This window comes from Cercospora kikuchii (genome assembly GCF_019650295.1).
Source record: "Cercospora kikuchii DNA, contig_00008, whole genome shotgun sequence".
Lineage (NCBI taxonomy): Eukaryota > Fungi > Ascomycota > Dothideomycetes > Mycosphaerellales > Mycosphaerellaceae > Cercospora > Cercospora kikuchii.
In genome coordinates, this window is record NW_025408589.1 from 2,408,496 (window position 1) to 2,435,530 (window position 27,035).

The following is a 27,035-nucleotide window of genomic DNA, read 5'->3' on the forward strand; positions in this document are numbered from 1 at the left end:
GGCTAAGGCTCGGGGGTGACGCGGGGGCATGTGATCTGCAATTCGACATTGCGAAAGTGGCTACTGCTGCAGCACATGAAAGCTGGCATCGACACACTTCTGGTCCGAGAGGAGCGACTTAATTGCACGAGTTCGTGTGTCGATTTTGCAAATGACTGCGCACACGCTGTGAGAGGGCAGCACTTCCATCTGGCCCCATGTTTTCCATGAACTCGCCTCAAGCCTCGCCTTTCGATAAACCACGAGACGATCGACCACGGCCCAGCCGCCAGACGTCGCAACTTCGCCCGCCAGTCGCACCCTCTCCTGGAGGCTACCAACAGGGAGACTCGTACTTTCCGCAACAGCCTCCGAGCTCCAATCCCCAGCAGGCGCCCTACGGACAGCCCGGCATGGACCAGCAGCAATATGCAGGCCAGCAGTATGGCGGGCCACAGTACGGCGCACAGCCAGATGTCAATGGTGCAGCTCAGCAAATGGGGCAGATGGGAATAGATGCTGCTGGCGGCACTGTTCGGAGAAAGAAGAAGGACAGACATGCCCACCACACTATCGAAACGCCAGCTGGAACTTCTGCCTTTGGAGCGAATGGGATCCCACAAGGAGCACCAGGCGTAGACCCATCACAAGCGCCGTGGCAGCAGCCTGCGCAACCATGGCAGGCGCAAGCCTCACCTCAGCCTGGCGGTCAACCTGGCGTTCCCTTCCAACAGCCTGGAGCGCCAATGGGAGCACCAATCAGCATGGGAAATGCACAACAGCCTGGACAGCCACCCGGAGCGCAGCGAGTTGACCCAAACCTCATCCCAAGCATACCATTGAGCCGCGATTTGCCTGCCGACTATTACAAACAGCATGTCTACCCAACAATGGAGCAGAGACTGCCCCCGCCGGCAACCACCCCGTTCGTGGCCTTCGACCAAGGCAATGCATCACCAAAACACGCGCGACTCACACTGAATTGTATACCAAATTCGCAAGAGCAACTAGCAACGACCGCATTGCCTCTTGGACTGGTAGTGCAGCCGCTGAATCGACAAGCTGACGGCGAATCTGCTATTCCTGTGCTTGATTTTGGTGAGATTGGTCCTCCGAGATGTCGAAGATGCCGTGCATACGTCAATCCGTTTATGGTTTTCTCCAATGGTGGTAACCGAATGACTTGCAATCTCTGTGGGCATCCAAATGAAGTGCCTCCCGAATATTTCGCCCCAACCGATCCTTCCGGTATTCGCGTAGATCGCCAGGACCGACCAGAACTCCTCCTGGGCACCTGTGAGTTTCTCGTACCAAAGGAGTATTGGTCAAAGGAGCCTGTCGCTCAGCGGTACCTCTTTCTTCTGGACGTTAGCGCCGAAAGTTGCACTCGCGGCTTTTTGAAAGCTACTTGTGATGGCCTGCTGGCCGCGCTTTACGGAGATGACCTCGAAGTCGAGCCCAAAGATGATGATGATGAGGACGAGACTGAGGCAAAGCCACCAAAACCTAGTAAAGTACCTGCAGGTGCAAAGGTCGGTTTTGTCGCGTTCGACCGCGAGATACATTTCTTCAATGTTTCCTCTGGCCTCTCTGCACCACAACAGCTTGTGGTATCTGATCTTGAAGATCCCTTTGCTGCTATTTCCGCCCAGCACCTATTTGTGGATGCAGCTGAGTGCAAGTCGAATATTGTCACTCTTCTTCAACAACTCCCTGCAATGTTCGAGCGAATCAAACACGCCGAGCCCGCTCTCTTGCCTGCCCTACAAGCGGCGTTATCTGGACTTTCGGAATCAGGCGGCAAAATCATTTGCACATTGGCAAGCTTACCCACCTATGGTCCAGGACGTTTAACAGTCCGTGATCGAGGTATGCAAACAGCTTCAAATGACAACCCAGAACAGGAGAAGGTGTTGTTCCGGACAGAGAATCAAAGCTACAAAAAGCTGCAAGCCGACATGGTCAAGGCTGGGGTAGGCATTGATTTCTTCCTTACTGCCCCTGCAGGCGGCTACTTGGACATTGCTACAATTGGTCTGGTATCAGAAAAGACTGGTGGCGAGACTTTCTACTATCCAAATTGGGCGTATCCTCGCGACACTCTGCGCCTCGAGAAAGAGCTCAGTCATGCTGTGCAGCGCGAGCAAGGGTATGCTGTGCTGATGAAAGTGCGTTGTAGCAACGGGCTGCAAATCGCAAATTACAGCGGCAACTTCACACAACACACGTTTGGCGCCGATCTCGAGATGGGCACCATGACCGAAGATTCAGCAGTTTCTGTCACCTTCACCTATGACGGCAAACTTGAGGTGCGCAATGACGCCCACTTCCAGTCTGCCGTTCTATACACCACCGCCTCCGGCCAGCGCCGCGTCCGGTGCACCAACGTAGTAGCGACTGTCACGGAGAATGCTCGGGACAGCATGCGCTTCGTAGACCAAGATGCAGTGCTCACAATACTCGCTAAGGAGGCTGCGTACAAGGTGCCCGATAAGTCTTTGGCCAACACCCGACAAGAGCTGCAAGACAAGACGACAGACATTCTCGCAGCCTATCGAAAACATCACAGCGGCGCCCATCCGTCTGGACAACTTGTGATGCCAGAGCACATGAAGGAATTCGCAATGTATACGCTCGGCTTGATCAAGTCGCGAGCGCTAAAAGGCGGCAAAGAGCCGAGCGATCGACGCATACATGAGTTGCGCATGCTCAAGAGTATGGGTCCCGGCGAGTTGAGCTTGTATCTTTACCCCCGGGTCATCGCCATCCATGCCATGGAGCCAGGAGAGGGCTTTGCAGATGAGAACGGTCATCTGAAGATGCCTCATGGTGTGAGGGCGAGCTTTGCCAACATCGAGGAAGGTGGAGCATATCTGGTCGACAATGGTCAAATGCTCATTCTCTGGCTTCATCAGCTCGTCAGTCCGAATCTTTTGGAAGACTTGTTCGGCGAAGGCTGCAACGAGCTGCAAAAGTTGGATCCCAATCTCAATGCACTGCCTATTTTGGAGACACATCTGAATGCGCAAGTTCGCAATATCCTTATTGCTTTGGAGCAAGGCTCTGGAACCGGAAGAGGGTCGAAGGGTTTGTCGATCCAACTCGCGCGACAAGGACTTGATGGAGCGGAATTCGAATTCGCGAGATTGCTATACGAGGACCGGAATGGAGAGGCGAGCAGTTATGTGGATTGGTTGGTGATGCTGCATCGGGGCGTGAGTCAGGATGTAAGTCGACGACGATGAGTGGTATCGAGATCTCCCAGACCATAGACTGATAGGTGTGTACAGCTCTCCGGTCAACGTTCGAAGTCTTCGGCGGACAACAAGAACTTCAATGAGACGATCAGTACCATTGCACATAATGTTCCGTACTTTACGTAGGCGATGAGGTCGCTTTGTTGCGGTGTGAACGAAAAAAGTGGCAGAGTGCTTCGAGCGTGGCGTTGGTGGGAGGGAAACAGGACCTGGGCTTGTTGATCTCGGTAGATGTGAAAGCGTTACATATTTGATGTTGTGGCATATCAGATGAATGTGTCATTTCGACTGAATTGGCTGAAATCAATGATGTTCTGTCTCAACCCGTGCTAGCATGGCCGTGACATTTGCGAGAGAACGTCGCTTTGGCCTTAACTAGTCTGTGCGGGCGGCGCGAGTCATGTGTGGCTTATCTAAGCGTCTGGATTGATGAATCTCGAGATTCACTTTCTTGCTCTCTCGGACCTCTCGACTGCACCCATCCAACGTGCAACGATGTCCGGCCGCAAGGACTTCCTGTCGCAGGCGGCGCCAGAGAACTATGTCGCTGGTCTGGGACGTGGTGCGACAGGCTTCACTACTCGATCCGATCTTGGTCCCGCACGCGAAGGACCCAGCGAGGAACAAATCAAAGAGGCACTTGCAAAACGCGCCGCGCAACTCGGGACCGTCGCCCCTACTGCATATGGTGTGAAGGGGAAAAAGGACGACGAGGAAGACGAGGACCGTTACCAGGATGCCGAGAACGAGGAAGGTCTTTTCGCCAGCGGCAACTACGATCGTGAGGACGACGAGGCAGATCGCATCTACCAAGATGTCGACGATCGCATGCAGAAGCGGCGCAAGATCTCAAGGTTAGTCTCTCCCCTCTACCAATCCCCCAGCACTTATACGTTGCGTACATGAAGAAAAGTCATGTTCATCTTCTTCGCAGCACGAATTTTGTCATAGACAGCATGCCGACTTGAGGAATCACAGGGAAGACCGCGAACGTAAAGAACGCGAAGACTACGAAGCGAAAAATCCGAAAATCTCCCAGCAGTTTGCCGATCTCAAACGCGCGCTTGGGACTGTCAGCGATGAGGAGTGGGCCGAGATCCCAGAGGTGGGCGATCTGACAGGAAAGAATAGGAGGAGTAAGCAGAACTTGAGGCAGAGATTCTATGCTGTGCCAGATAGTGTGCTCGCGGGTGCGCGAGACGCGGGACAGTTGGGTGCAGAGATTCAAGACGATGGAATGGCAACGGAGGCTGATGGAGCGGCGGCTGGGTCAAGCGAACAGGCGGACGGGACAATGACCAATTTTGCGGACATTGGTGCTGCGCGTGACAAAGTGCTCAAGGCTCGTTTGGACAAGGCGGCAGGTGCAGAGACCTCTCTGGCATCCGGCACGAGTACAAACATCGATCCCAAAGGATATATGACTGCCTTGACGAATTCCGAGCTCAAGGCGGGTGAAATTCCAGTGGGAGACATCAGGCGTGCTCGAGTCCTTCTTGAGTCTGTTATCAAGACCAATCCCAAGCATGGACCAGGTTGGATCGCTGCGGCACGTTTGGAAGAATATGCGGGCAAGATCGTGGCCGCGAGGAATGTCATCAGACGAGGTTGCGAGATGTGTCCTAAAAGCGAGGCAGTGTGGCTGGAGAGCATTCGTCTGAACGACAATGCCAACGCAAAGATCATCGCCGCAAAAGCCATCGAGAACAATGATAGATCTGTGCAGCTTTGGCTCGAAGCGTCGAATTTGGAACAGCTCCCGGCTGCGAAGAAACGAGTTCTCCGAAAAGCACTAGATCATATTCCACAATCGGTCGCCATCTGGAAACAGGCTGTGAATCTGGAAGAGGACCCAGCTGATGCCAAATTGCTCCTTGCCAAAGCCACGGAGATCATCCCACTTTCCGTGGAGCTATGGCTTGCACTCGCTCGTCTCGAGACGCCAGAACAGGCACAAGTCGTGCTCAACAAAGCACGCAAGGCAGTGCCAGCCAGCTATGAAATCTGGATTGCGGCCGCGCGTCTACAAGAGCAGACCGGACAGCACGCCATGGTGTTGAAAGTCATGGAGCGCGCGATCAAGAGTCTGCAGAAGGAGTCCGCTATGCTCAAGCGTGAGCAGTGGATCGAGCAAGCTGAGATCTGCGAAGAGGAAGGCGCTCCTCTTACATGTCAAGCAATCATCACGAATACCATTGGCTGGTCACTCGATCCAGACGATGATCGCAGGCAAATCTGGCTCGATGATGCCAAATCGTCAACGAATAGGGGCCGTTACGAGACTGCTAGAGCAATTTACAACATCACGCGGAAGGAATTCTACAACAAGAAGAGCGTTTGGCTCGCTGCTGCCGACTTGGAGCGATCACATGGTACCAAAGAACAGCTGTGGGCTCTACTGGAAGAAGCAGTCAAGTCAATACCGAACTCTTCCGAATTGTGGATGCAGCTCGCCAGAGAGAAATGGGTTGCTGGTGATGTTGAAGGAGCTCGTCGTACACTGGGAGAGGCATTCTCCAAGAATCCCGAGGACGAGGACATCTATCTGGCTGCTGTCAAGCTCGAGGCTGACAATGGCCAAGAAGACCGCGCTCGGTTACTTCTCACACAAGCGCGGCAAGAAGCTCGCACGGATCGTGTCTTCGTTCGCAGTGTTGCATTTGAGCGCCAGACTGGAAACAACGATCGTGCGTTGGAGCTTGTCATCGAAGGACTTGATGCGTTCCCGAAGAACGACAAGTTGTGGATGATGAAGGGCCAAATCTACGAGGCGAAGAACAATTTGCCGCAAGCACGAGAGGCATACCGCAACGGAACCGATCGATGTCCAAAGTCAGTGCCACTATGGCTTCTCTGGTCACGATTGGAAGAGAAGATGGGCGTCACAGTCAAAGCCCGTTCAGTCCTCGACCGTGCACGAAAGTTTGTGCCTGCCAATCCTCAGCTTTGGACCGAATCTATCCGCCTCGAGATCCGAGCAGCAAAGAAGTCGAATACTGCCAACGCCACAACGAGCAATCCCGCCGCAAGCCAGAAAATGGCTCAAGCTCTTCAAGAATGCCCCAAATCTGGCCTGGTCTGGGCAGAGCGCATCTGGAATCTGGAGGCTCGCACGCAACGCAAGCCTCGCATCCTCGAAGCCATTCAAAAGGTTGAGAACGATCCTATCTTGTTCGTCACAGCGGCGCGAATTTTCTGGTCTGAGCGTAAGCTGGACAAAGCGGATACGTGGTTCCAGAAGGCTGTGACGCTAGATCCGGACTATGGCGATAGTTGGGCATGGTGGTACAAGTTTCTGTTGCAGCATGGAACGGAGGAGAAGGTGAGGCAGATTGTGGCGAGTTGTGTGGATAATGAGCCTAAGCATGGAGAGAAATGGGCGGCTGTGAGGAAGAAGCCGGAGAATGCGAGATTGGGGATTGGAGAGGTCCTTAAGTTGGTGGCGAGAGAGGTCGAATGAAAAGCTCTGCCGCAGGAAGTGGACCTTGAGAACTCCCAAAGAAGCTTCGAAGCGAATGCCAGTCCGATTTACATCGCTTCGAGCCTGTTGGTGGCGATTGAGACACCGCTCAGCGTGCAACGCCTTTCGGTTTTGTTGGCCACAACCCTGATTCTGTCTCCCACTTCGATCTGCATACTGACTCACCAAGTGATTCAAATGCCCCAGGCGATGCCTTCGCATGACATAGTTTCATCGAACAGGCATCGTCGAACAATATTCGATACATCAATATATACCAGCCGAGGCAGCATAGCCACGTGCGCGGCTTAATCCGAAGAAAAGCATGCATATCTGAATCACTGACTTCACACGCACACCTGCACAGAAAAACACATAGCACAGTAACAGGATCCTCCACGGAAGCCAATATGCAATTCGAAACTTGATTGGACGCAGCCCAATGGCACGTTTCGAAGTTCCAGAGCCTGAATCGATGCAGCACGGCACAGTGATCTAGAACAGTAGCTTCTACTTGGCAGGAAGTCTATGCAAGCTGCGCAAGATTCCATGGCTGACGCCTCAACTTGGCGGAGGAGGGCAAAAAGAAAGCGGCGTCCGGGGCGTTGTTTCGTTTCGTTGAGTCTCTGCTGCTGTCATAACATAGACTCAACTTTCTGGTACGAAGTCTCAAAATGCAGATCAAGGTGAGTGGCTGGAATAGAACAATATCAGATGACTTCGTGCTGATGATTGATGAATAGACACTGTTAGCTTTCGGTTTTCTCTCCAGCCTCGCGGCTGCACAAGGACCTACATAGTATGCAACGATTCTACCCTCTACATACCCGAACACGTACCTTGATCTAACAAGCCGGAACAGTACCCTCCAACTCTTCGACGAAAGGCGATGTGGAGAATATGTCTATCAACTCGGCGTGCCTGCTTCCAACCGACAATGCGTTGAGCTGCGAAGGAGTCGCTCGTTCAGCTATACCAGTGGTACACGAGGTGCAGGAAATCGATGCAGATTGATCGCGTACAGAGGCGATGATTGTGATGGAAGGTCAATCGTTTTGGAGCCGAGGGGAGTTTCGAGCTCGAGACACGGGCAGTGTATTAGCGGATATGAGAGCGTGAGGATGGTTTGTACGTGAAAGAACACGGCAAGCGATGTGTAGAGCAAGAGATCGCGGTGTCGAGCATCAGTCCCGCCAGCGTATCGACCAGTTTCCTTTTGCAAATGAAGGTTCCACGACCATTCCTGCCATTAGTGCCTCAGCTTTGCGGATCTCAGTCGCGGACGGAGCTTCTTCTCCTTCGTCTTGGTCCTCGCTGCCTTTCTTCGACTTTGTCTTTCCCTTCCCTGGTTTCTTCTGAGGCGTCGCGTTTCCCTCTCTCCTGGGCACCTCAAACCCAAACACCACGCCTCGTCTTGCTGCTCTCCTCACCATTTCTCTCTCCTCTGCTCTCTTCGCGCCCTGTCTCCTCTTCTCCAAATCCTCGGCAGACTCTTCGATCTTCTCCTGTCGCCCCCTCTCACCTCCGACACTGAAGTTCACCAAAGACTGGTCCTGTGGCGGTCGAATTCTCACCCCTCCATCGACCGATCCATCTGTATCGTGGTTCTCAGCCTCAGCTCTCTTTCCCGCCTGAAACTCATCCTCCTCGCTGTCTTCATCACGACTCGCCTCCTCAGCACTCCCGCCATCTTCTTCGCCACTACTTTCCATATCTACACTCTTCCACTGTCCTTTCTCTGCAATCCCTCTCGCTTTTCGATTCCTCCTCCGCCCAGAAGTCTTCTCGGGATCAAATCTACTTCCAAACACAATCTCCTCAATCTCATCACATGTCACGATCACCCTCGGATCGCCTTTCACAGCTTTCGTCCTCGCCGCAGTCTTTTCAATCCCAGAGTCCGGATCACTATTCAGTAGTGAGGCAATTGTCTTTTCGATTTTTCGATCTAGAGAGCCGGGTTTCTTGCCGCGGCAACGACTTGAGCAGTACTTGATTTCGTTGTTACCGGATGTGGAAGATGTTTGTTGTTTCTTGGTGGTTTTCTTGGAGTCTGTAAACATCTTGTGTCAGGAACGTTGATGTTTGTGGGAGACGGCTGGTGAAGAATTTACTCATGACTCGGCCACAGGTATGACAGTAAGGTGTATCCGCATTGGCTAGGTATAGTGGTGCAGGGACTTTGGAGTTGGCGCTTGGCCGGGACCAGGAGTCCATCCACGACATTGTGGTTGAGAAGCCTTGATGACGAGGATGGGGCCGGGGAAGAGCTGCTGGAACTTGAAATCTTGAGGCAGTGAGACAACGGATTCGAGCTATAGAGATCAGTCGGTTCATGTGAAGTTCGTAAGGTGAAGTCTGAATGTGGAGCAAGGTTGTTGGAGCACGCGAAGTGAATTGGACGTGTCGAATTGTGACGTCACCATATATCATTCTACCAAGAGCTTGTGATTTCCAAACGTGGAATTATACCGAATATTTCTGAAAACTGCTAATGGAATATAACTCCTTGCCATGCTGAAGATCATCCTGTTCTTTCGAGCGCCGGTCAGAATGCATAATTGAAGCTCTTGCCAAATTCTCTTATGAAATCCTCGTTTCCTGATCGTCAAGTCGTATCGAAATTGTCAAAACGAACACATTTGCAGCTCTTCCCCCCAGCCAAGGGCGTAGCTTTTACTCCACGTAATAGAAAATACCGAAGTCAACCACACTCTGTGCTTCCACATGCGGCATTGGCCCATTGTGCTCACCAATCCCTTCCATCCTGCTGATCCAAACAGAACGCTCACCTCCCGATTGTCTCTTACATCATTTCCCGCCCTCAAACCCCGGGCCACCAACAAACCTCACCACTCGGCCCATCCTCGGCCCCGATAGACCCTCATCCTCAAACGTCCCCGTAAATCGAAAATCCCACTCTCTCGTAGCCCACCGATAATGATACGCATCCCATCTCGTCCGGGTATCGTACGGCTGCAGGACCAGCATGTCTTTCCAGGAACCAGCAAACTTCGCCGTCCGAGCCTTGGGTGCCATGGCAATGCAAACAGTCGGTGGATCGAAGGGTTTGAGTCTCCGCGTGAGCGCAGGATAGCAGGATAGAGAGCAAGAGGTGTCGAGTTCGAGGAACCGGATGTGAGAGTGCGTGCCGCGGGAAATGACGCTTTGGAGAAGGGGATTCAGGATTGGAGGTGCAGGTGGAGGGGAGTACGAAGATGACGATGCATCCGTGTGATCTGTAGATGTCGTGGCGAAGGGGCTGCTGCTGCTCGTGCTAGATGAAGACCTGTAGTTCGGACTGGGGGTAGGATCAAACCAGAGTTTTTGTCTCAGCCTCGGCGAAGCCATGATAGTCGAATGAAACATGTGAGAAGTAGCTTGGCTGAGAAGGAGAGTCTTCATATCCAGTTCCAAGAGGATGAGCTCGAGGAGTTCAGTCGTGTTGAAGACGAGTCTGACTGGATTGTAAGGTTGGAGATAAGCTGCTGCGGCGGCTGCGGCCACATCTTGCAATTCGCTGCTATAGAAGCGCATGCCTCTGTCGAGGTCGGTGGAAAACATTGTTACTGAGCTTGTGAGAACTTGTTTGTGTGTGTGTGTGTCGATGCCGCGCGACTGTCTTATAAAGGCAGATCGTGCTTAGTGCAGATCGTAGATGGAAGGACTTCGGCAGCGGACTAAGGTGGAGGAGGACAATGTTGAGCGGTGACGAGGTAGAGGAGTGGGATATCTGTGATACTTCAGCAAGTCGTGAGGAGAGAGCGGTGACACATCATCAACGTTCTCGATCGTCATTAAATCGGATCATGTGCGGTGGTGCAAGAGTGATACAGTCGTGTCGCTGCGGTGTCTGGTCAGCCACAATGGAAAGTTTTGCCTGTTCGAGGCTCTGTGCCTGAGACGAACGTGAGGGGTCGCCAATCAGATGTGAGCTCGAAATCAGCTCTCAGGTGACCACGATGCATCCTTTGATAATCGACAGCAGACGCGTCTATCGGAATTTGATAAGTCCAGAGAGCGACTTGGCTCCGGTATAAGTAGAGAGCGAAAGTGCGGACATATAGTGGCTCTTGAACGCAGTTCCACAGCGAGGTAGATGCTGCACTCTGGCAATCTTGGGGACGGGAGCAATGGCGACCAGGCCTCCATTGCTGTTCCGAGTGATATTACAATGTTGTACATATTGGCCGCATTCGCAGTTCTGTATCCTGTCTTTTGCTAACCAAGCCGCGACCGTGTTCAACGCCTGCTCCGAGTACATTCCGAGGAGACGCACGTCGCGAGCCGCAACGCGAGAAGTTGATTGTGTTGCGATCAATAACCATCTTGCTCTTTTCTGCCATCGCCTTGTACTGCACTAGTACTCGCGCCAGCGGCCGCCTCTCGCTGCGCAGCCTCATCGCCTCGGAGCTTGGCAAAGTAGGCCTTGATGTCTTCAGCACCGACAGCTTGCCCACTCTCTGCAAACGGCTGGAGGAAGGCCTTGACTTTGTCTCGGACGTGATTGTATGCCATGACGCCTTCAATGGCTCTGACGCGATCCATGGACGACAACGCTGCCTCACCACGATCAAGCAAGGACCCAGAATTCACACTGCGGCCACCGACGGAAGCATTCTCGTTGTGATCGGATTCTGAAACTGGCGGCTCGTACGCTTCTTCCTCTTCAAGCAACTGAGGGTGCTTGGACAGGCGTGGGAAGCACTCGGCGCATTTGCACAGGTGGTCGCGGAAGTCCTCCTTGAGAAAGAGCGATATTGGAGTTGAAGTTGCCGCAGGCAAGGACGCGTGTTTGGGTGCCGAAGTGCCATTCGTGGCCGGCTTAGTATCGGTGCTCGTTCCGGCCGCTGCAGTGCCCTGTGCTTCATTGTCCGACTTGAGCTTCTTATTGCTCTCCTGCGAGTCCTCTTCGTCCGCCTCGGCTTTTCTCTTGCGATTGTCGTCGGGATTTGAAGACGCTGAGCGCTGTGGGATCTCTCCGTGGGCGTTTGCCATAAGCGAGGCATTCGCGGGCAGCCCAGCTAAGAAGCCAGCGGTGCCCGCGTATTGCTTGATCCAAGGATACGCGCTCACGCATTTGTAGCAGATGAAATGGTCGAAGTCGTCCTCTGCGGGGAAGCCCGAAGGCAGAGGTGGTTCATCTGTCTGTGCTGCAGTTGCCCCGTTCTCTGCAGCAGTTTCTGCGGCTTCCTCAACCTCTTCTTTCACAGTGTCCAATCCGCCATTGGTCTCTGGTTTCGTCTCGACGCGCGGCTCATGCTTGATCCTGGGCAAACCCATTAGGCATTCAGGATGCCACCAGTCTTCACCGCAGCCGCCATCTTCCACATGCCCCAGCCCTAGACACTGGAACATGGTGCCCTTTTCCTGCTCAGGGTCGTAATCCTCACTGCAACCGCAGAACTTGCCCTCGAAGTTCTGATCATACTTGTTGCCTTCTCTGGCCTTCTCCCCAGTCACGCCGCCCTTTTGGCCAGTCTCTGCGTTCGTGCGGAGCGTGCATGGTGTACCAGAAGTCTCGTATCTCGTTGTCCCGCAGTCGCAGACGAAATCTCGTTTCGTGAACAGCTCAACCAGGTTGTGCTCGCCATGACAGCTGATACTGCAGCTATAGCACATTCCGGCCGGTGTGAACTGCTGGTGAGGTGAGGCGGGCGGCGGTGTACAGGTCAAGCAGGCGTATATCGATTGCCGTAGCGGTCCGAGGGGCTTTGTGCATGTGTCGAACTGATAGGGAAGTGCCTCACGTGCATCTTCCTCGAGAGCCAGCTGCGAGGCGATGTACTGCTGTGCGGTTTGCGAGGTCTCGGATGCCTGGGACATGCTGTTGGAGCGATGCAGACTGCCGTTAGTAGGTGCAGCCATCGTGTGCTGCTTGCCGTGGATTCAGATGTCTTTGACGGCCGAATGTGTGGAGGCGGAGACGAAGATGGAGACGCGACGCCTCTCGCGAAACAAGCGCGCTGCCCCATTTCGGCAGACCTTCCCCGCTGCGGTCCGGACTCCGACTGACCTCACATTAAGCTTGGCAAGTGCTGCTTCATCTCTCATCCACAGTACAATAAAGCATTCACGTTCACGTCTGCGTACTCAGAACTGGCTTAAATCAGACGATTTTACAGTCATACTTAGCAATAAAAGTTCATTCTCTAGCAGTCGACATGCTGCACCGGGCAGCTGCAACATGATGCGAAACGGGTCGGAGATATCGAATCGATACGATTCACGGCAGGGATCAATGCATGCGAGACAGGTCTCACTTGGAGGACTTCTGACATCACCAGTATTCCTCTAGTTGAACTCGATCTCGAGTGCAGAGGCACTCCCTTTGAAGCTGTCTGGATGAATACTGAAACCCCGGCATCCTCAGCTTCTGCTCGCTACAACATGCACGACCTCCGAATTCGGCTGCACAAACGGCTTCACCTGCGTGCGATGCAATGTCCTCTGCTCATACGCGTACGCCAAAGAGATTAGCTCTTCCTCACTCCAGTAATCACCCATGAAACTCAGCCCAAATGGAATGTTCGGCCCGCTGGCCACCAGGTTCCTGAAGCCATTCATGGTGACATTCCAGTCGTATGGATAGTACCCCATCGGCACACTCACCACAGGGCTACCAACGAGTGCGGGTATGATCGGACTGATCTGCGTGGGAAGCAGAACTGCACTGGTATTTGACCGCTTCAGAGCACCGAGGATGCCGCCTTCGCCGGCAACGTACAAATTCGTTTGATATGCATCCCAGAATCGAGGATCGGTATTGTTCCAGGTCTGATTGAATAGGGCTTCTTCCCAGACATTCGTGTCTCGTTCGGGCCAGTCTTCGATCGCTCCGTTCTCGTGCGTCCAGTTCCGCACATCGGACAGACTTTCTACGCTATTTGGATTGTAGGAGAGCTCAGAGAGATAGTTCGCAAGACCGGAAATGAAATCTGCGTTCAAGACCTCCCCTGCTACGGTGTTGTTATACTCCGCAAATCCAGTAAAATTGGCTTCGACAATGATGGCTCCGGCCGCGGAAATTTCATCAAGGGCAGCATTGAAAGCATCGATGACAGGTTGGTCAATGGAGTCGCGCCAAATATCAAGGACGTTCCAGGCGACGCCGATTCGCGCTCCTGTAAGACAGAGGTCACGTCAGTAAAGTGATCTTATAAGCAAATGCCGAGCACCTGTCCATGATTCTCAACGGCCTCATGCGCGCTGACTCAAAAGCAGGGTCGATCGCAAGGAACAACAACTCACCGACCAGCGAGTCGAATCTGCAAGCCCCCGCGTAGTCTGGCACTCTCTCGAATGGCCACGCGCTCGTATAATTATCGTTCGCATCCGGACCCGCAATAACCTTCAGGACATGCGCAGCATCCTTCACGGTCCTCGCCATCGGTCCGACGGTATCCTGATGTTCACTGATCGGAATGACCAAGTACCTGCTCGTCAGACCCACCGTGGGTTTGATACCCACCAAGCCATTCACATCGCTCGGGCTCAGAATACTCCCGCTCGTTTCGGTTCCTAGACTGGCGAACGCCAATCCGATGGAGCTTGCAACTCCACTCCCGCTAGAACTTCCGCTTGGATCTTGATTGGGATAATAAGCACCGGTCGTCTGGCCTCCGTATGCAGACCAGCCATTACTGGTGTTGTCTGAGCGGAAATTGGCCCATTGCGATAGATTCGTCTTGCCGAGAATGATGGCACCTGCCCTGCGGAGTTTGGACGCCATCGTCGAGTCGTTGGGTACCTTGGCGCCCAGAAGGGAGTACGAGCCCGCGGTATTGTTCATTTTGTCTGCGGTGGCGATGTTGTTCTTGATGAGGATGGGAATACCGTGTAAAGGACCCAGGATTGTGCCATTATGGCGTTGAGCATCGAGGGACGAAGCTATCGAGAGAGCATCTGGATTTATTTCCGTGACAGCATGGAGGAGGTCATTGATTTCTTCTATCCGGGCTGTGTATGCTTGTACTAAGTCGACGCTTGTGAATAGGCCCTTCTCCAGACCCGTGACAAGATCCTCCAGGTTCGCATTGAGGAGGGATGGAAATGCAGAGAGCGTGTCGACCGGGAGCTGAGCAGCTGGGAAAGCTGTCACCGAGATCAACAGGCTGGTGATGATGGTCACCAAGAGCGACACATGCATCGTGGAGGCTCTACACTCGACTTAGGATACCGACTCACACTAACGGGGCCTCGCCTTGATTGCAGCAGCAGTTTATAAAGGCTCACAGTGGATTTCTGACCTCATTCCAGCATCTTCAGCCTCCCCTGTCGACCGCAGATATCCAGAAGGCACCTTCCAAAAGCAGCCCTTTGCGCTGTGTGGTAGCGCGCTCGAGACGTTTGTCGGCATCATCTGGCGGGCCCATCGTGTTGAGTTGCGAGACAGGCTGAAGTGACGGGTGTTCCATCCTTGTAGGTCACCACCTATCACGGGAGAAATCGGTTGGATGGAACAAGCATCTGTGCATAAAGTACATTCTCGTCCCTGTAGCTTTTGAAGCGCATTCAACCGAAAAGCCACCTGCCTGATTCGGACCGAAAAAGTGGAGGGAAACAGGCAAGCTCACGTCGTACACCTCGGTGCTACCTCCTACGGCCTATAGGGAATTTGTACATTCTGCTCATCCTATCTTGTGCCGCTTGAAATCGCTGTCATTCATCTCGACCAGAATACGACCATCTGGTCAAAGTCACTCTCATCAGATGTCGTTCCCTTGACGCCACGCTCATCCTGAGCGCTCTTCAGCAAGTCAGCTGCAATTCTCAATTTCGCAGATGGATCTTCTCCAGCGGGAACCAATTTCGCTTTCCAGTGCAAGACACGTGCTCGCTCTGCCTTATAATGCTGTTTCTGCTTCTGGTACATCTGATGCGCATCCTCGAGATATTTTCTGTGAGCTCATTCATTAGCAACATGACACGGCGGCGTTGATCGATTACGCGAAACTGACTTTGCGTCATCGACATGGCCTGTACGATATTTGTGCTGGGCTACTTTGAAGCACATATCGGCAGTGCGATGATGAGTGGGCCCAACAGTTCCTTTGTAATGTATCATGGCTCGCATGTGGTAAGAAAGACTTATTTCCGCCTCGCCCAGGACGAGGTAAATGTTTCCCAGTGCATGCAATAGCCTTCCAGTGCTGCTAACTGTTAGCACTTTTGCCCAATGGCGCTCGTGTGTGTTCACTTACAGCATCGATGTCCGATCGCCCGAACCCAGTCTCTCCTCTCGCTCCTGCAGTGCTTGCAGGGCCATGTCTCGAGCTTGATCCGCATGACCTAGCTCGAGCAATGCAAGAGCCAGGTTCGCAACGGCCAAGGTGCGTAGATTCATGACCATTTCTGGCGAGGTAATTGACTCACACAGCGATAGAGCTACTTGACTGCATTTCTTAGACTCTTCGTACTCCAACTTGAAGGCGTGGGCGACAGCTAATTCCAGATACGATATTGCCAGCCGAGGATCAGTCTGGCTATCGTCGTCTCCTAGCTGTTCAACCATCAGTTCGTTGTACTTCGCATAGTTCTCGTAGGCCGTTTCCACATCGCAAATATCTGCGGCTGACGTGCCCAGATTTCTGTAGGTTTCGGCGAGGAGGAAAGAGGTGTCGTCAGGGCCATTCTCCAGCGCGCGCGAAGTGTTGGTATCACCGAGATCGTTGAACAAATCTGGTAGCTGTGGTGGATATGGCTGTCGTCTGTCCTCTGAGTAGGCTTGGTCATGAGTAATGATTTTCTCAAGATGATCGCGAGCAATCCTAAAGCAGTCCATCGCGTATAGTGATTGCCCACGCTCCTGCAAGTACCTGCCAGTGTCACCGTCAGTGGAGGTACAACATGACGTCTAAAAATCACTCACCAGCCGACCTCGTTCAAGAGGGAAGCGAATTGCGTGTTCAAGGCCAGCTCGTCTCTAACTCCATCTGACTGCTTCGAAAATCTGTCCTTCAATCGAAGCCCATGTTGGCTGAGCTTTTCACATTGCTCCCATCTGCGATTGTCTTGACGGATGGCATTTGCACCTGCCACAGGCCAAATTTTCGATAGCACTCGCACCGCGAAGTGAAATACTGGTACGATGTCGAATGAGCTGATCTTGAACAAGGCAGCATCTTGTACTAGGATGTTCACCGATAACGTCCTAGTCTTGCGATTGTGCATGACAAGCGATTTGCCTGTAAGCTCTTCTCGGGCTTGCTCGTACTCGGAAGCAGTATTCGGAAAGTTAGTCGTTGTGATCACCCCCAAAATCGGCTCGATGATGTCTTCTTCAGAGATATCAGAATCGATCAACGACAAGAAGATCAAGAGTCTGCGACCCATTTTCGAAAGCTGCTCGAAAGCGAAGACAGTCGCAACTGTATGTTGGTAAGTCGACGTAGTAGCTCGAGCGTGCGAAAATCCATCGCTGCCTTCTGAAGGATCGTAGACGGCCAGAAATTGGTCGAAGCTCAGGTCTCTCCCGAGGATAACGCCCGACATTTGTGTGAGGGCCAAAGGATATCCCCGCAATGCTTTGGCAACTCTGCTGGCTGGACCAGGCTGGTCTTCCCGCTTTGTCAGCTTCATCATCAGACGAGCCCCTTCGTCGGCGGTGAAAGGCTTGAGGTCGTACCCGTCAGCGACTCGATACGCGCTTGTCTTCGCTTTGATATCTCGAGAAGTGACGAGCACCGACCCAACACTGCCGATCGGCGGCCAAAAATCAGTAAGGACCTCTGGTACATCGGCATTGTCAAAAATCAGCAGCCAGCTTGCTGTGTTGTCGATCAGCCTGTCATTGTGGTCATTGAAGCGCCTGGGACGATTCAGCCACCCTTTGACGAGCTCACGGGTCACAGCGAGGTCCTTGGCATCAAGAGAGCCCTCTTCCACTAATCCCAACGCCACGGCGACCTTGTTGAAGTCGTTCGCAAGCTTCGCATGAGTCTCTGCTCGCATCCATAGGATCACATCGTAGGCTTCGGTGCTGGATAGCGCAAATTGCGTCGCTGTCTGTGTTTTGCCCATGCCGCCAGGGCCACATATTGCGTAGGTCTTGATCAGCTGATCGGAATCGGCCTGCTGACTTGGATGTGTCTAAGGTCAGGGAGGAATCAGTACTTGTCCTCAAGATCATCTCCCAAGAAATATCCGCCTATGCGAGATCTTGTTGCGCAGGAAAGATCTCTTTGAGAGACGAGCACGTGTATGCTCTGACCATCCCGCTGAAGATGCAACTTACGTCAGGATACAAATTTTGCCGCAATTTTGCCAGAAGATCTTCTCTGCCAAAAAAGTCTTTGTTGCGCTCATACGGGATATAGTGGAAAGGTAACGGGAAGCGTGAAGTCATTTCGGCTTCAGCATCTTGCGTCTTGACAGTGCTAGGAGTTGTGGGCTCAGCTCGCTCAAGATGAGCCTGGTGTGGACCTGTCAAAAGAATCAGCGGTTGTCGATGCACGTATTCTTTGAACTTACCCAAATCGAGATCGGTGGTCGAATGTCGTGGATGGGAGCCAACGGTGGATTCGAAGAGATCCGGAGCTAGAAACATGAGCAAGTTGACCCAAATTACTGTCGTGAAGCTTACACGGCTCGACCTGTGCGAGCATCTTTTCCCGCACGGCGGCAATGGAGATTTGCAGCCAGCCGGCCACGTTATCAAAGTCTTCACCTGTTTCGGCGATTTTGCATAATTCGGCATGATCTGAGCTTATGTAAAGCTCTTGTTCGCATTTTGCGCCGATCGATTTGCCCACCACGATCTGTGTTTGCATCAGTCACGTCTGCTGAGCGCTCGAAAACATATGGACGCACTGAAGTCCTGTTCATGCGAGGAAGTCTTGAGTTATTGCCAGGCTCTTGTTTCTCTAGAATTGATAGAACTCGTAAGTCGGCAACTGCTCTCTCAAAGGATTTGCATAGGAAACCCAGCACTCGTGCATCATTCTCAGTGATGCTGGAGCGACGAAACGGTCTGCGTCTTCGAACATTACCCCTGCGTCGTCGGAAAAGCGTATGTGCCGTGTGCCATGAGCTTTCGGTATCGTCTTTGCTGTGAGGGGTTCCAAAAAAGACCGAAGCAGCGATTGCGTCATAAAGTTCCTGTAATCTTTTGGAATATTCCGATATCAGACACAGTGCCTAAGAATGTAAGCAGTGCGGACGCCGTACAGAGCCACCGAAAACTCACTCTTTTCACCACCAAGCCACCCAAACCATGAGATATGAGGACAATCGGTAAATTGGGCTTTAAATGTCAGCAAGGCTTGGTTCAGGAAAGAAACATCCTACTTCATGCCTCTCGGTCACGTCTTCGAGGCAAGACACGAGGTCATGCCCTTGTGCCAGAAAACCTTCCCAAGATGGTGACTCTTCAGATGAGCGGGGATAGCTGAAAGAGTATATGGCAGTTTCCGGAAGGGCATCTTTGGACAGCGTTTTAAGCCATGGCCAAGTTTCCGGCCGGTCATTGTGCAAGCTTGGTAGTGCAACAACACTATATCAAAAAGTCAGTCTACAACTCCTGGTCTTACTAATCTGATGAGCGATATGATCACATTGATTTGGCGTTCTCTGGGACGTGGATGGCATGCAGCCTGTCTTCGTTAGAGTATAATGTCGCCATCGTCTGGTTCGACAAAGTGGCTGTGCGAAGAGACATTCATGCTGCTGGCGGCTATTGGCGGCGCTGAGTCGTTTGCGGTGCTGAGACAGGAAGGGTCGTCATCCAACCTTGAGCTGAGAACTGATTTTGTACGGTGATATGATGAGCAGATGACTACCATCGGCAGCTTGCCAGCCTTGTCCTGCATTGTGATGTGGCGAGCTTTGTTTTGCTGAGCCTCGGAGCTATACCACCACTCAAAGACGAGGCGTGAAGTGAAGAAGGCAATCGTCGGGCATCAACGGAGAGGACATCCACATGACCGAGAGTGCCACAAGTCTCGGCCACATCATGAATTATGTCTACTAACCTAAGCCCACCACCTCTCCCATGAAATGATCCAAGAGGATCTCCACATTTGCATGTGAAAACAGACCTTCCTTTAAATAAGCGAGCTTCTCCCTCCTGCTAGCCATGCCTAGGGACGTCCAGACAGAAACCTACTATGCCGATCGGGACGATAAATTCCTTTCTGAGAAGCCATATGAGCTCAAATTCTTACCGCCAGAGGCCTTGCCTCTCACGAACATGACATGGTCTCGACATGATGGCATTCACGTCACGGATATTCGGGGCCATGAGAGCCAATACACTGCTCGCGAACATGGCTTCCAACTCAGTTCCATGTCGACAACGCTTGCCTACGGAGATTTTGACGACACGCAAAAAGTGGAACAAGTCTACACCAAAGAGGTGGCAGAGTGTCTCCGATCGAAGCTCAACGCCGCGCGTGTACTTGTCTTCGATTACAACGTGAGGAACCCAATTATCGCCTTGAAAGAAGGCTCATTTGGACTCGCAGATCCGCAAAAGCCAGGTGCAATATCCATTGTCAAGTGGAGAGACCGCCCCGTTTGAAACGCCAGCAACCATAGTGCACATAGGTGAGGATCACTGCCGCATAGACGGAATGCGCAGTATTGACTGCCGCAGACTCAACCCCATCGTGGACGGCGCACATGCACAAGCACTATTGCAAGAGTGATCCTGACCTTGCCAAGTTCACTCGCTACCAATACGTGAAGTACGAGCACGCCTTCGACGCCGCAACGCATGCTGACCCGTCCGAACAAGTCTCTGGAGGCCGCTACGAGGGCCTGTCACGAAATGGCCGCTGATGCTCTGCGACTGGTCAACGTACGAACCCGATCAAGACTCGATCGCTCGAGACATAGTATATCCAGATGATGCCGTGGAGACATACGTGATTTATCACAACCCAAACCACCGATTCTACTACGTCAGTCAGCAGACCTCCGAGGAGGTATGGATTATGGTCCAGACAGACTCCAGTCATGCGAAAGGTATCATGCTATTATATCGTCTTCTGACCAATACTGACACCTCAATTTTGCAGGTGTGCCTCACACAGCGTTTCCCACCGCACCGCATGTGCACGAAGAAGAACGCGAGAGCATCGAGGTGCGCGCGCTCGCCTACTATGATTAAGTTCCGCTCCCCGTATCGCAGCCACGCCCGCTGGCGCCTGACCTCTCTATCCTCCGCACGACAGGCATCGGACACATGAGCCGCTTCAGACGAACCCTGATCGGTCGCAGACAGACGACAATATGACCTGTTCACTTTTTGGGCTCCGATGTCTTGCTCGTATCATGGTATACGTGTTTCCAGGCCGTCGCGTTCAAGCTAGAGCCACCTTGCAGCACCAATCCACCTTTTGGCACCTGTATCGTTGAAGCGTGGGAGCGGCGCATGGGCGAAGTGGTGTCTGTGGACGATGTGACGCGACCGAGGGATTTCCAAGGCTGCCTTATGGTTTCCATTGCGACCTGACCGCAAGTTGTCAATATTGCGCTAAGCCAATGGCTTCATCGGACGCGCGGTTCTTACGATTTGATACTGGTATGCACGGAATTCTCTACGCGCACAATTTTTGATACAGATTCAGTTCTGGACGATGGAATCTATGCACAGCGGAGACGAAGAACTATCATTTGCTTACTACTCACAAAAGGCTCAAGCCTCCCAGCCCGCTGAAATTACGAGCACACGGGCCTTGTTTCTCAAGAGATGCCGGTTCGTGCAAGGTCGTCTGTGCTGGGTGTGCCCCAAGGAGAAGGTTACACAGGAAGTGATCCCATTGGCTGACATAAGTCGTAGAATCGCGGAAGGGCGTCGCGAGGCGGCGCAGCTTGAGCTGGGCTCTACACAGTGTATGTGTTGTTCACATGATCGATCCTCTGGGGCCGTTGAACTTCTCTACCAAGCCTGAACGCAGTACATACATCATGTACATACATCATGCGAACGCCGGCCAGGCAGAATGCGGCCTCAGGACTGTGGCTTTGCAAGTCAGCTCAAGTGACGTGCCATACTTTTGCCACGTCTTATATAGCCGTTCCGCGGTCCTGACACCTAGCTCCCGGAGCCGGGAAATTACCAGCGGTGTTTCGTGATACAATGTCAATACCGTTGTCTCCTGTGGCATCATGTGCTGCACAACATGCTGAGCAGCCGTCGCCACGGCCAACGCAACGACGCACGATCAACGCAGAAGGTGGAAACGCTTGTAAGTTCGTGATGTCCGTGCCTGCGTAATATTTACTTAAAATGAGAGAATAGGGACTCCAAGACACTATGCGCAAAGCATATGGGGCTTTGCACATTCCACAGGACTGTTCAACGGAGAAGACTACACAAATTTAGCAATCTTCCTCTCCCGTACCTCCGGTCCCAGATATGAACTCGCCGCGGGCTGTGGCTCGTCGCAACAACCACTGTCTCGACCACCAGTGCTCTACAAATGGACCGAAATTTCGGACACAAGGAGGTGCATTTTGCACAAGATTGATGATCTGGTCCACATCGATCCACAGAGTATTGAAGACCAATCGGGAGCGATGATCATTCTGAGCGGCTTTCAACCACCAGAATGGCTGAACGCAGTTGGGTCCAGGTTTCGCTTGGACCCTGCCATCCTCCAAGAGCACCTTGAGTTCAAAGCGTACTTTGGAAGACGTATGTTGTATACCTCGCCCTCGCTGCCCTCCATCAGCGAAGGACTAATTAGATTGCGTTACTTCACCATTGGCATTCGTAAGTACAACGCACAGTCCAATGACGTGTCAACGTTGCGCAGGCAAGCCATTGATGAGATGGATCAATATCTTGGAAGCTTACATGAAGAGCGAGATGTTGAGCCGGGTGACACTTTCGCGCGTCGGTATTATGTTCATTCGCCCAAGATCTTTTCCATCGAACAACAGATCACGGTCGGTGTCCAAAGGAGTGCAGGAGGCGGCTGGTCAGGTAAGCTTACTGTGATAGCACGAGATCTATCGTTCGCTCAGGAGTTGCAGGTGTAACATGGATCGACAGTGGCAACGACCGTGAGAACGGATTGATAGGACCGTGGCGCGAAAGAAACACGGCCAGATCAGGCTTGGAAGGACTTCTTCCCATCGTGATGCGCGCACCGAAGATCGCTCTGAATTGGCAACACCGTAACATGGCTGCCGAAGAGCACAGAGACCAGACGCAGTCACGTTGCCACCTGTACGAGAATTACGGATCTTCGCTTGATCCTCGAATTATGGCGAATGAACCATTCTACGCCATCACTGAGCTAATGCAGTTCGCGGCATCTTCGATCTGTCAGCTGCTCAACATGATTGATAGCACAATCTCTCGTGCAACACTTGCCACAGCTGTAGTGGCAAACAACTACGACATCTCAGAGCTGTCGTACCATCAACAACTACTCGATGATGTGGCGCGCACGCTCCGAGAGAATCTTCGAGTAATCGGGCAGAGGGGCAGTGCCACCTGGCCGAGAGCTAAAGACCAGAAACAGCGTGCAAAAGCCGATCGAACTGCTGCATCTCTACTAGCAGACTACCAGGAGCTGGACCATCGAAATCAGGACTTGATCAAGAAATGTCACAACCACATGAAAACGATTATAAATCAGGCGTCTGTTGCGGAAACACAAAGATCTCTAGCGCAAGCTAGGAAGGTGACGCAGTTGACGTGGCTCGCATTCATGTTTGTGCCTTTGACCTTCACGACATCATTCCTGGGCATGAACGTGTCGGTCTTTGGTCAAGGAACTGCCCCGCTATGGCTGTGGTTTGCTATCACCGCACCATTGATGCTAGTCGCTTTTGTGCTCTTAGTATTGGGTAATCGTGTTTCAACACAAAGTGCTGGTGGATTCAAGAGGCGGAGATCTTTGCGCGAGGTCTGGGATCGAGGTGCCAGCGTTTGACACGGCATGTCGTGTGCGAGATACACGATGGCGGTCTCTCGTCTTCCAAAGAGAAGACAGACTGCGCAAACAGAATACTGAGGCTGAACGTATCGTCAGGCACGCCACGGCGCATCGACTGGGCAGCTTCTTTGGACGATGTCATACTGGGAGTTTCTCGGGTCTCTGACATGAACAAGTACTTCCGCAATTCAAGGCATAGCATGAATGGACTGTGGGCGCGCGTGGAACTGGAACAGAAACAGCGAGCATATGGACGACAGTATAACGACTTATGACAGCCTTTGAATTTCTGCAACTTGCTAGATGACCCATCTCCTCCACCACAATGCTGAAGCCACCGCATCGCCACCGCTCGATCGTTGCACCATCTTCTCTTGCTCAATCAGATGTATCTCCGACAGGTCCATAGCCGACAACGAGATTGGTCCATCTCTGAACACGAATAAGGCAAGCAACCACAATCCTTTTGGTCTGTCAGCAACGTGCAACTCCGCAGGAATCCAGATACTTACCCATAAATATCGCAATGTCGATGTAGTATGTCAAGAAGCTTGAGACAATCCACTTTCCGGGAAAGAAGACGCTGTAACCCGAAGTGAGAATGACGAGGACCAGCGCGAAAAGTACAGTCCACGCCACATATGGCTGGAGCGGACTCTTGTAAGGCAAGCCTGTCGATCTCATCAGCATAATTCAGGAAGCAGTGGACTCCACTGTTCACTAACGATCACGACTAATGCTTTGAAGTCGCATTCCGTAAAAGAACCGCAAGTACGTAACACAGATCACCAGCCATCCTACCAGACCAGCAATTGTCGTGATGTTGACGAACCATCCGAAGACAACACTGCTACTGCTTCCGAGCGCCAAGTACACCAGTGGTGTAAAGACCAAACTCGCGGCAACAGACAGGTACGGTGTTCCATATCGATTCGTCCTCAAGAACCACTTTGGAGCTTGTCCCTCCTCTGCAAGCCCATAAAGTGTCCTGGATGCAAGAAACACACAAGCGCTTCCACAGCTGAAAGCACTGGTGCAAACAACAGCGTTGATGATGCTTGGTAGTACTTTGATCCCAGCACGCTGAAAGGCAATGACAAACGGGCTCTGCTCTGCGGTCCCCGTCGAGATACCCAGATTTGGATCATTGGACGGCACCAAAAGCCCCACGACGAAAATTGACAAGACGTAGAATATCATCACTCGCCAGAACGTCATGCGGACAGCATTCGGAATGACCTCTCTTGGATTTCTCGTCTCGGCACCTGCGAGAGCAATGACTTGTACGTTGGCGTAGCTGTATGCCGCACTGATGAGCGTCGACCAGAATCCGAGAAACTTGCCTGTATTACCAGAGACAAGATGCTCGTTGAATGGACCAGGAGTTTTCCAATATCTGAAGCCTATGCGATCTTCATTTGGTCCACCACCGAGATCGACGACGATGCCGGCGATGTTAAGCCCGATAATGAGGGAGATTTTGAGGACAGCGAAGAAGACCTCGCTTTCACCATAGACTTTGACAGGGCTGAAGTTGAGTGCCATGATAACAACAATGAAGACAGTAAACCAGACTGCGGGATTGATTGACGTGTTCCAGAAGTTGATGACTGGTGAAATAAGTTAGCGACGAGGCTGCCATAAGCATCTTCAGATATGGCCCAGACATACCTGTTGCAGCCGCAGAAATCTCAGCGGGTGCCGTGATGGCCATTGTGTACCAGAAGTTCTGGCCCATATGTCAGCACATAGTTGCTTGTTACCGCCTCGAAATTTCTCACCCATCCAGTCGCTGTTCCAAGTGCTGGCTGTACAAATTTGGTAGCATGTCTGACGAACCCACCAGTGACTGGCATGAAAGACGAAATCTCTCCCGTCATGAGAGCCACTGCCCAGGTGATTAGGCCCATCACGATATATCCGAATAGTGCACCAACAGGGCCACCAGTAGCGATCGCTTGACCTGAGGCGAGGAAGAGGCCTGTTCCCTTTCGAGACTGTCAGTGACGAGAACAGAGAGAACGACTGGTGCAAAGATACAATCATGCCAGCAATCGCTATCATGTTGATGTGCCGTCGCTGCAGATCTCTTCGGACACCATTCTGCTCATCGGAGACTTGAGCATCGCTGCCTTGTCCACGTTCGGTATCAGTAGCATCAATCTGGACACTCAACGAGGGTATCTTCTTATCCCCCATGCTGAAAGATCGATTTTCATGCATAAGAAAGAGCGTCGAAAGGCTGCTTAGTCTTGAGAGAATCGGACTCAATCATTTAGATGAGCAACGAAGGAAGATCGTCACTTGTTGGTACGTGGGAGCGGTGCTTGTGCTGCGTATACATGATTCGTCAAGTCTTTATCATCGCATGCTTGTCGGCAACAGCTCGCTAGAGGATTCGGCTTCCTGCAAGCTTCACGAAGCTTCGTACTCAGTTGGCCGCTTGGCCGAGCCGGCTGCGATAGGCGGCTAGGGCCTACTCCGACTCTGCATCTAAAGTCGCCTGAGACTTATGTGATCATTGACGTCCCGGGAACAGAATCATGCCAATAGACGATTCATTCGAGCTGTTCGACCTCAAAGTCGAGGTCATCTGCCCTCCAGGCGCGAAGATCTATTGCGGTGCGAAAGAAGGCGACCACTTCTACTTGCGCGGGGAGATGCTACATCTACCAGAGGGCCAGGGCTTCAGTATCTATAGCTTGTGTAAGTTCGCGTTCGAAACGATAGGTCGAAACCAACTCAGTACCGCTACAGCAGCCGTGTTGCCGCTTCTGGCAGCCAAGCAGAGACAGACGCACGCCAATGATTGGGTACTTGGATGTCTGTAACGACCACTCAACTAGGCTAATTGTGACTCCAGATGTCGACCGATGCTCTCGTTGCTTGTCCGGACCCGAATTGCCCTTCACAGTTGAAAATTACGAGAATTGACAAGCGGCAGTTCAAGCATAGCGAAACGACCGCCGTGCCACTTGACAAGTGATTGACATGGCCGATATGAGTCAAATGAGTAATAGCGGAATACAATGATGCGTCGATAGAGAGACGCGATGAATGGCTCAGCTCGTTGACATGTGTGTTTTTCGAGAGAGGCTCTCAGACTGTGAGTGGTCTTGTGAAGTCATTGGGTCAGACCGGGCGACAGTATGAATATCGAGAAAAGCTTCTTGTGGTGGCCTTGAATCTGTCGTGACGAGGACGGCACGTGTATGTGGTCGTTGTAGATAAATTGTTAGAGGGAGATGGTTTGCGAAATTGGAGGAAAGTCTGGTATTATGTCCCAGCGTCAGGAAAGGTCCACCGTAATCCTGGCTACAACCTCGTCAGCAACCTCACCCGCTCAACGACACCGGCCAAGCTCGGCCAAGCTTATCGCCGGCCGTGTGCAGTAGTGGACATGCGGTCCCATTGGTCTGGGGCGGAAGGTAATACATGCAGCTACAG

The 27,035-nt window shown here is 52.3% G+C and overlaps 11 protein-coding genes across 11 annotated transcripts; 5 read left to right on the top strand and 6 right to left on the bottom strand.

Moving 5' to 3' along the window:
* Positions 1 to 197: 197 nt before the first annotated feature.
* Positions 198 to 3,362, top strand: CKM354_001211800 (uncharacterized protein; the record flags this gene model as incomplete). Its single annotated transcript, XM_044807630.1, has 2 exons — positions 198 to 3,206; positions 3,270 to 3,362. The coding sequence occupies 2 exons, from the start codon at positions 198 to 200 to the stop codon at positions 3,360 to 3,362; spliced, it is 3,102 nt and encodes a 1,033-aa protein (XP_044663565.1).
* Positions 3,363 to 3,731: 369 nt separating this feature from the next.
* On the top strand, positions 3,732 to 6,696 carry CKM354_001211900 (U4/U6-U5 snRNP complex subunit PRP6; the record flags this gene model as incomplete). The annotated part of the gene is made up of 2 exons (XM_044807631.1): positions 3,732 to 4,090; positions 4,215 to 6,696. 2 exons carry the CDS (start codon positions 3,732 to 3,734, stop codon positions 6,694 to 6,696), a joined length of 2,841 nt encoding a protein of 946 aa, XP_044663566.1.
* A 1,184-nt stretch (positions 6,697 to 7,880) lies between these two features.
* CKM354_001212000 (uncharacterized protein) lies at positions 7,881 to 8,922 on the bottom strand (the record flags this gene model as incomplete). The annotated part of the gene is made up of 2 exons (XM_044807632.1): positions 7,881 to 8,749; positions 8,811 to 8,922. The coding sequence occupies 2 exons, from the start codon at positions 8,920 to 8,922 to the stop codon at positions 7,881 to 7,883; spliced, it is 981 nt and encodes a 326-aa protein (XP_044663567.1).
* A 585-nt stretch (positions 8,923 to 9,507) lies between these two features.
* Positions 9,508 to 10,260, bottom strand: CKM354_001212100 (uncharacterized protein; the record flags this gene model as incomplete). The annotated part of the gene is made up of 1 exon (XM_044807633.1): positions 9,508 to 10,260. The coding sequence occupies one exon, from the start codon at positions 10,258 to 10,260 to the stop codon at positions 9,508 to 9,510; it is 753 nt and encodes a 250-aa protein (XP_044663568.1).
* A 753-nt stretch (positions 10,261 to 11,013) lies between these two features.
* On the bottom strand, positions 11,014 to 12,564 carry CKM354_001212200 (uncharacterized protein; the record flags this gene model as incomplete). Its single annotated transcript, XM_044807634.1, has 1 exon — positions 11,014 to 12,564. The coding sequence occupies one exon, from the start codon at positions 12,562 to 12,564 to the stop codon at positions 11,014 to 11,016; it is 1,551 nt and encodes a 516-aa protein (XP_044663569.1).
* Positions 12,565 to 13,065: 501 nt separating this feature from the next.
* On the bottom strand, positions 13,066 to 14,845 carry CKM354_001212300 (uncharacterized protein; the record flags this gene model as incomplete). The annotated part of the gene is made up of 2 exons (XM_044807635.1): positions 13,066 to 13,820; positions 13,948 to 14,845. 2 exons carry the CDS (start codon positions 14,843 to 14,845, stop codon positions 13,066 to 13,068), a joined length of 1,653 nt encoding a protein of 550 aa, XP_044663570.1.
* A 516-nt stretch (positions 14,846 to 15,361) lies between these two features.
* CKM354_001212400 (uncharacterized protein) lies at positions 15,362 to 19,318 on the bottom strand (the record flags this gene model as incomplete). The annotated part of the gene is made up of 11 exons (XM_044807636.1): positions 15,362 to 15,596; positions 15,657 to 15,848; positions 15,900 to 16,514; positions 16,568 to 17,787; positions 17,933 to 18,120; positions 18,169 to 18,234; positions 18,281 to 18,455; positions 18,508 to 18,834; positions 18,884 to 18,940; positions 18,985 to 19,189; positions 19,251 to 19,318. The coding sequence occupies 11 exons, from the start codon at positions 19,316 to 19,318 to the stop codon at positions 15,362 to 15,364; spliced, it is 3,348 nt and encodes a 1,115-aa protein (XP_044663571.1).
* Positions 19,319 to 19,771: 453 nt separating this feature from the next.
* Positions 19,772 to 20,806, top strand: CKM354_001212500 (uncharacterized protein; the record flags this gene model as incomplete). Its single annotated transcript, XM_044807637.1, has 5 exons — positions 19,772 to 20,110; positions 20,160 to 20,241; positions 20,291 to 20,381; positions 20,432 to 20,661; positions 20,715 to 20,806. The coding sequence occupies 5 exons, from the start codon at positions 19,772 to 19,774 to the stop codon at positions 20,804 to 20,806; spliced, it is 834 nt and encodes a 277-aa protein (XP_044663572.1).
* A 972-nt stretch (positions 20,807 to 21,778) lies between these two features.
* Positions 21,779 to 23,585, top strand: CKM354_001212600 (uncharacterized protein; the record flags this gene model as incomplete). The annotated part of the gene is made up of 3 exons (XM_044807638.1): positions 21,779 to 21,887; positions 21,941 to 22,627; positions 22,678 to 23,585. 3 exons carry the CDS (start codon positions 21,779 to 21,781, stop codon positions 23,583 to 23,585), a joined length of 1,704 nt encoding a protein of 567 aa, XP_044663573.1.
* A 302-nt stretch (positions 23,586 to 23,887) lies between these two features.
* CKM354_001212700 (uncharacterized protein) lies at positions 23,888 to 25,787 on the bottom strand (the record flags this gene model as incomplete). The annotated part of the gene is made up of 6 exons (XM_044807639.1): positions 23,888 to 24,051; positions 24,101 to 24,259; positions 24,314 to 25,198; positions 25,260 to 25,317; positions 25,370 to 25,576; positions 25,629 to 25,787. The coding sequence occupies 6 exons, from the start codon at positions 25,785 to 25,787 to the stop codon at positions 23,888 to 23,890; spliced, it is 1,632 nt and encodes a 543-aa protein (XP_044663574.1).
* Positions 25,788 to 26,131: 344 nt separating this feature from the next.
* On the top strand, positions 26,132 to 26,574 carry CKM354_001212800 (uncharacterized protein; the record flags this gene model as incomplete). The annotated part of the gene is made up of 3 exons (XM_044807640.1): positions 26,132 to 26,294; positions 26,346 to 26,401; positions 26,452 to 26,574. 3 exons carry the CDS (start codon positions 26,132 to 26,134, stop codon positions 26,572 to 26,574), a joined length of 342 nt encoding a protein of 113 aa, XP_044663575.1.
* Between the last annotated feature and the right edge of the window lie 461 nt (positions 26,575 to 27,035).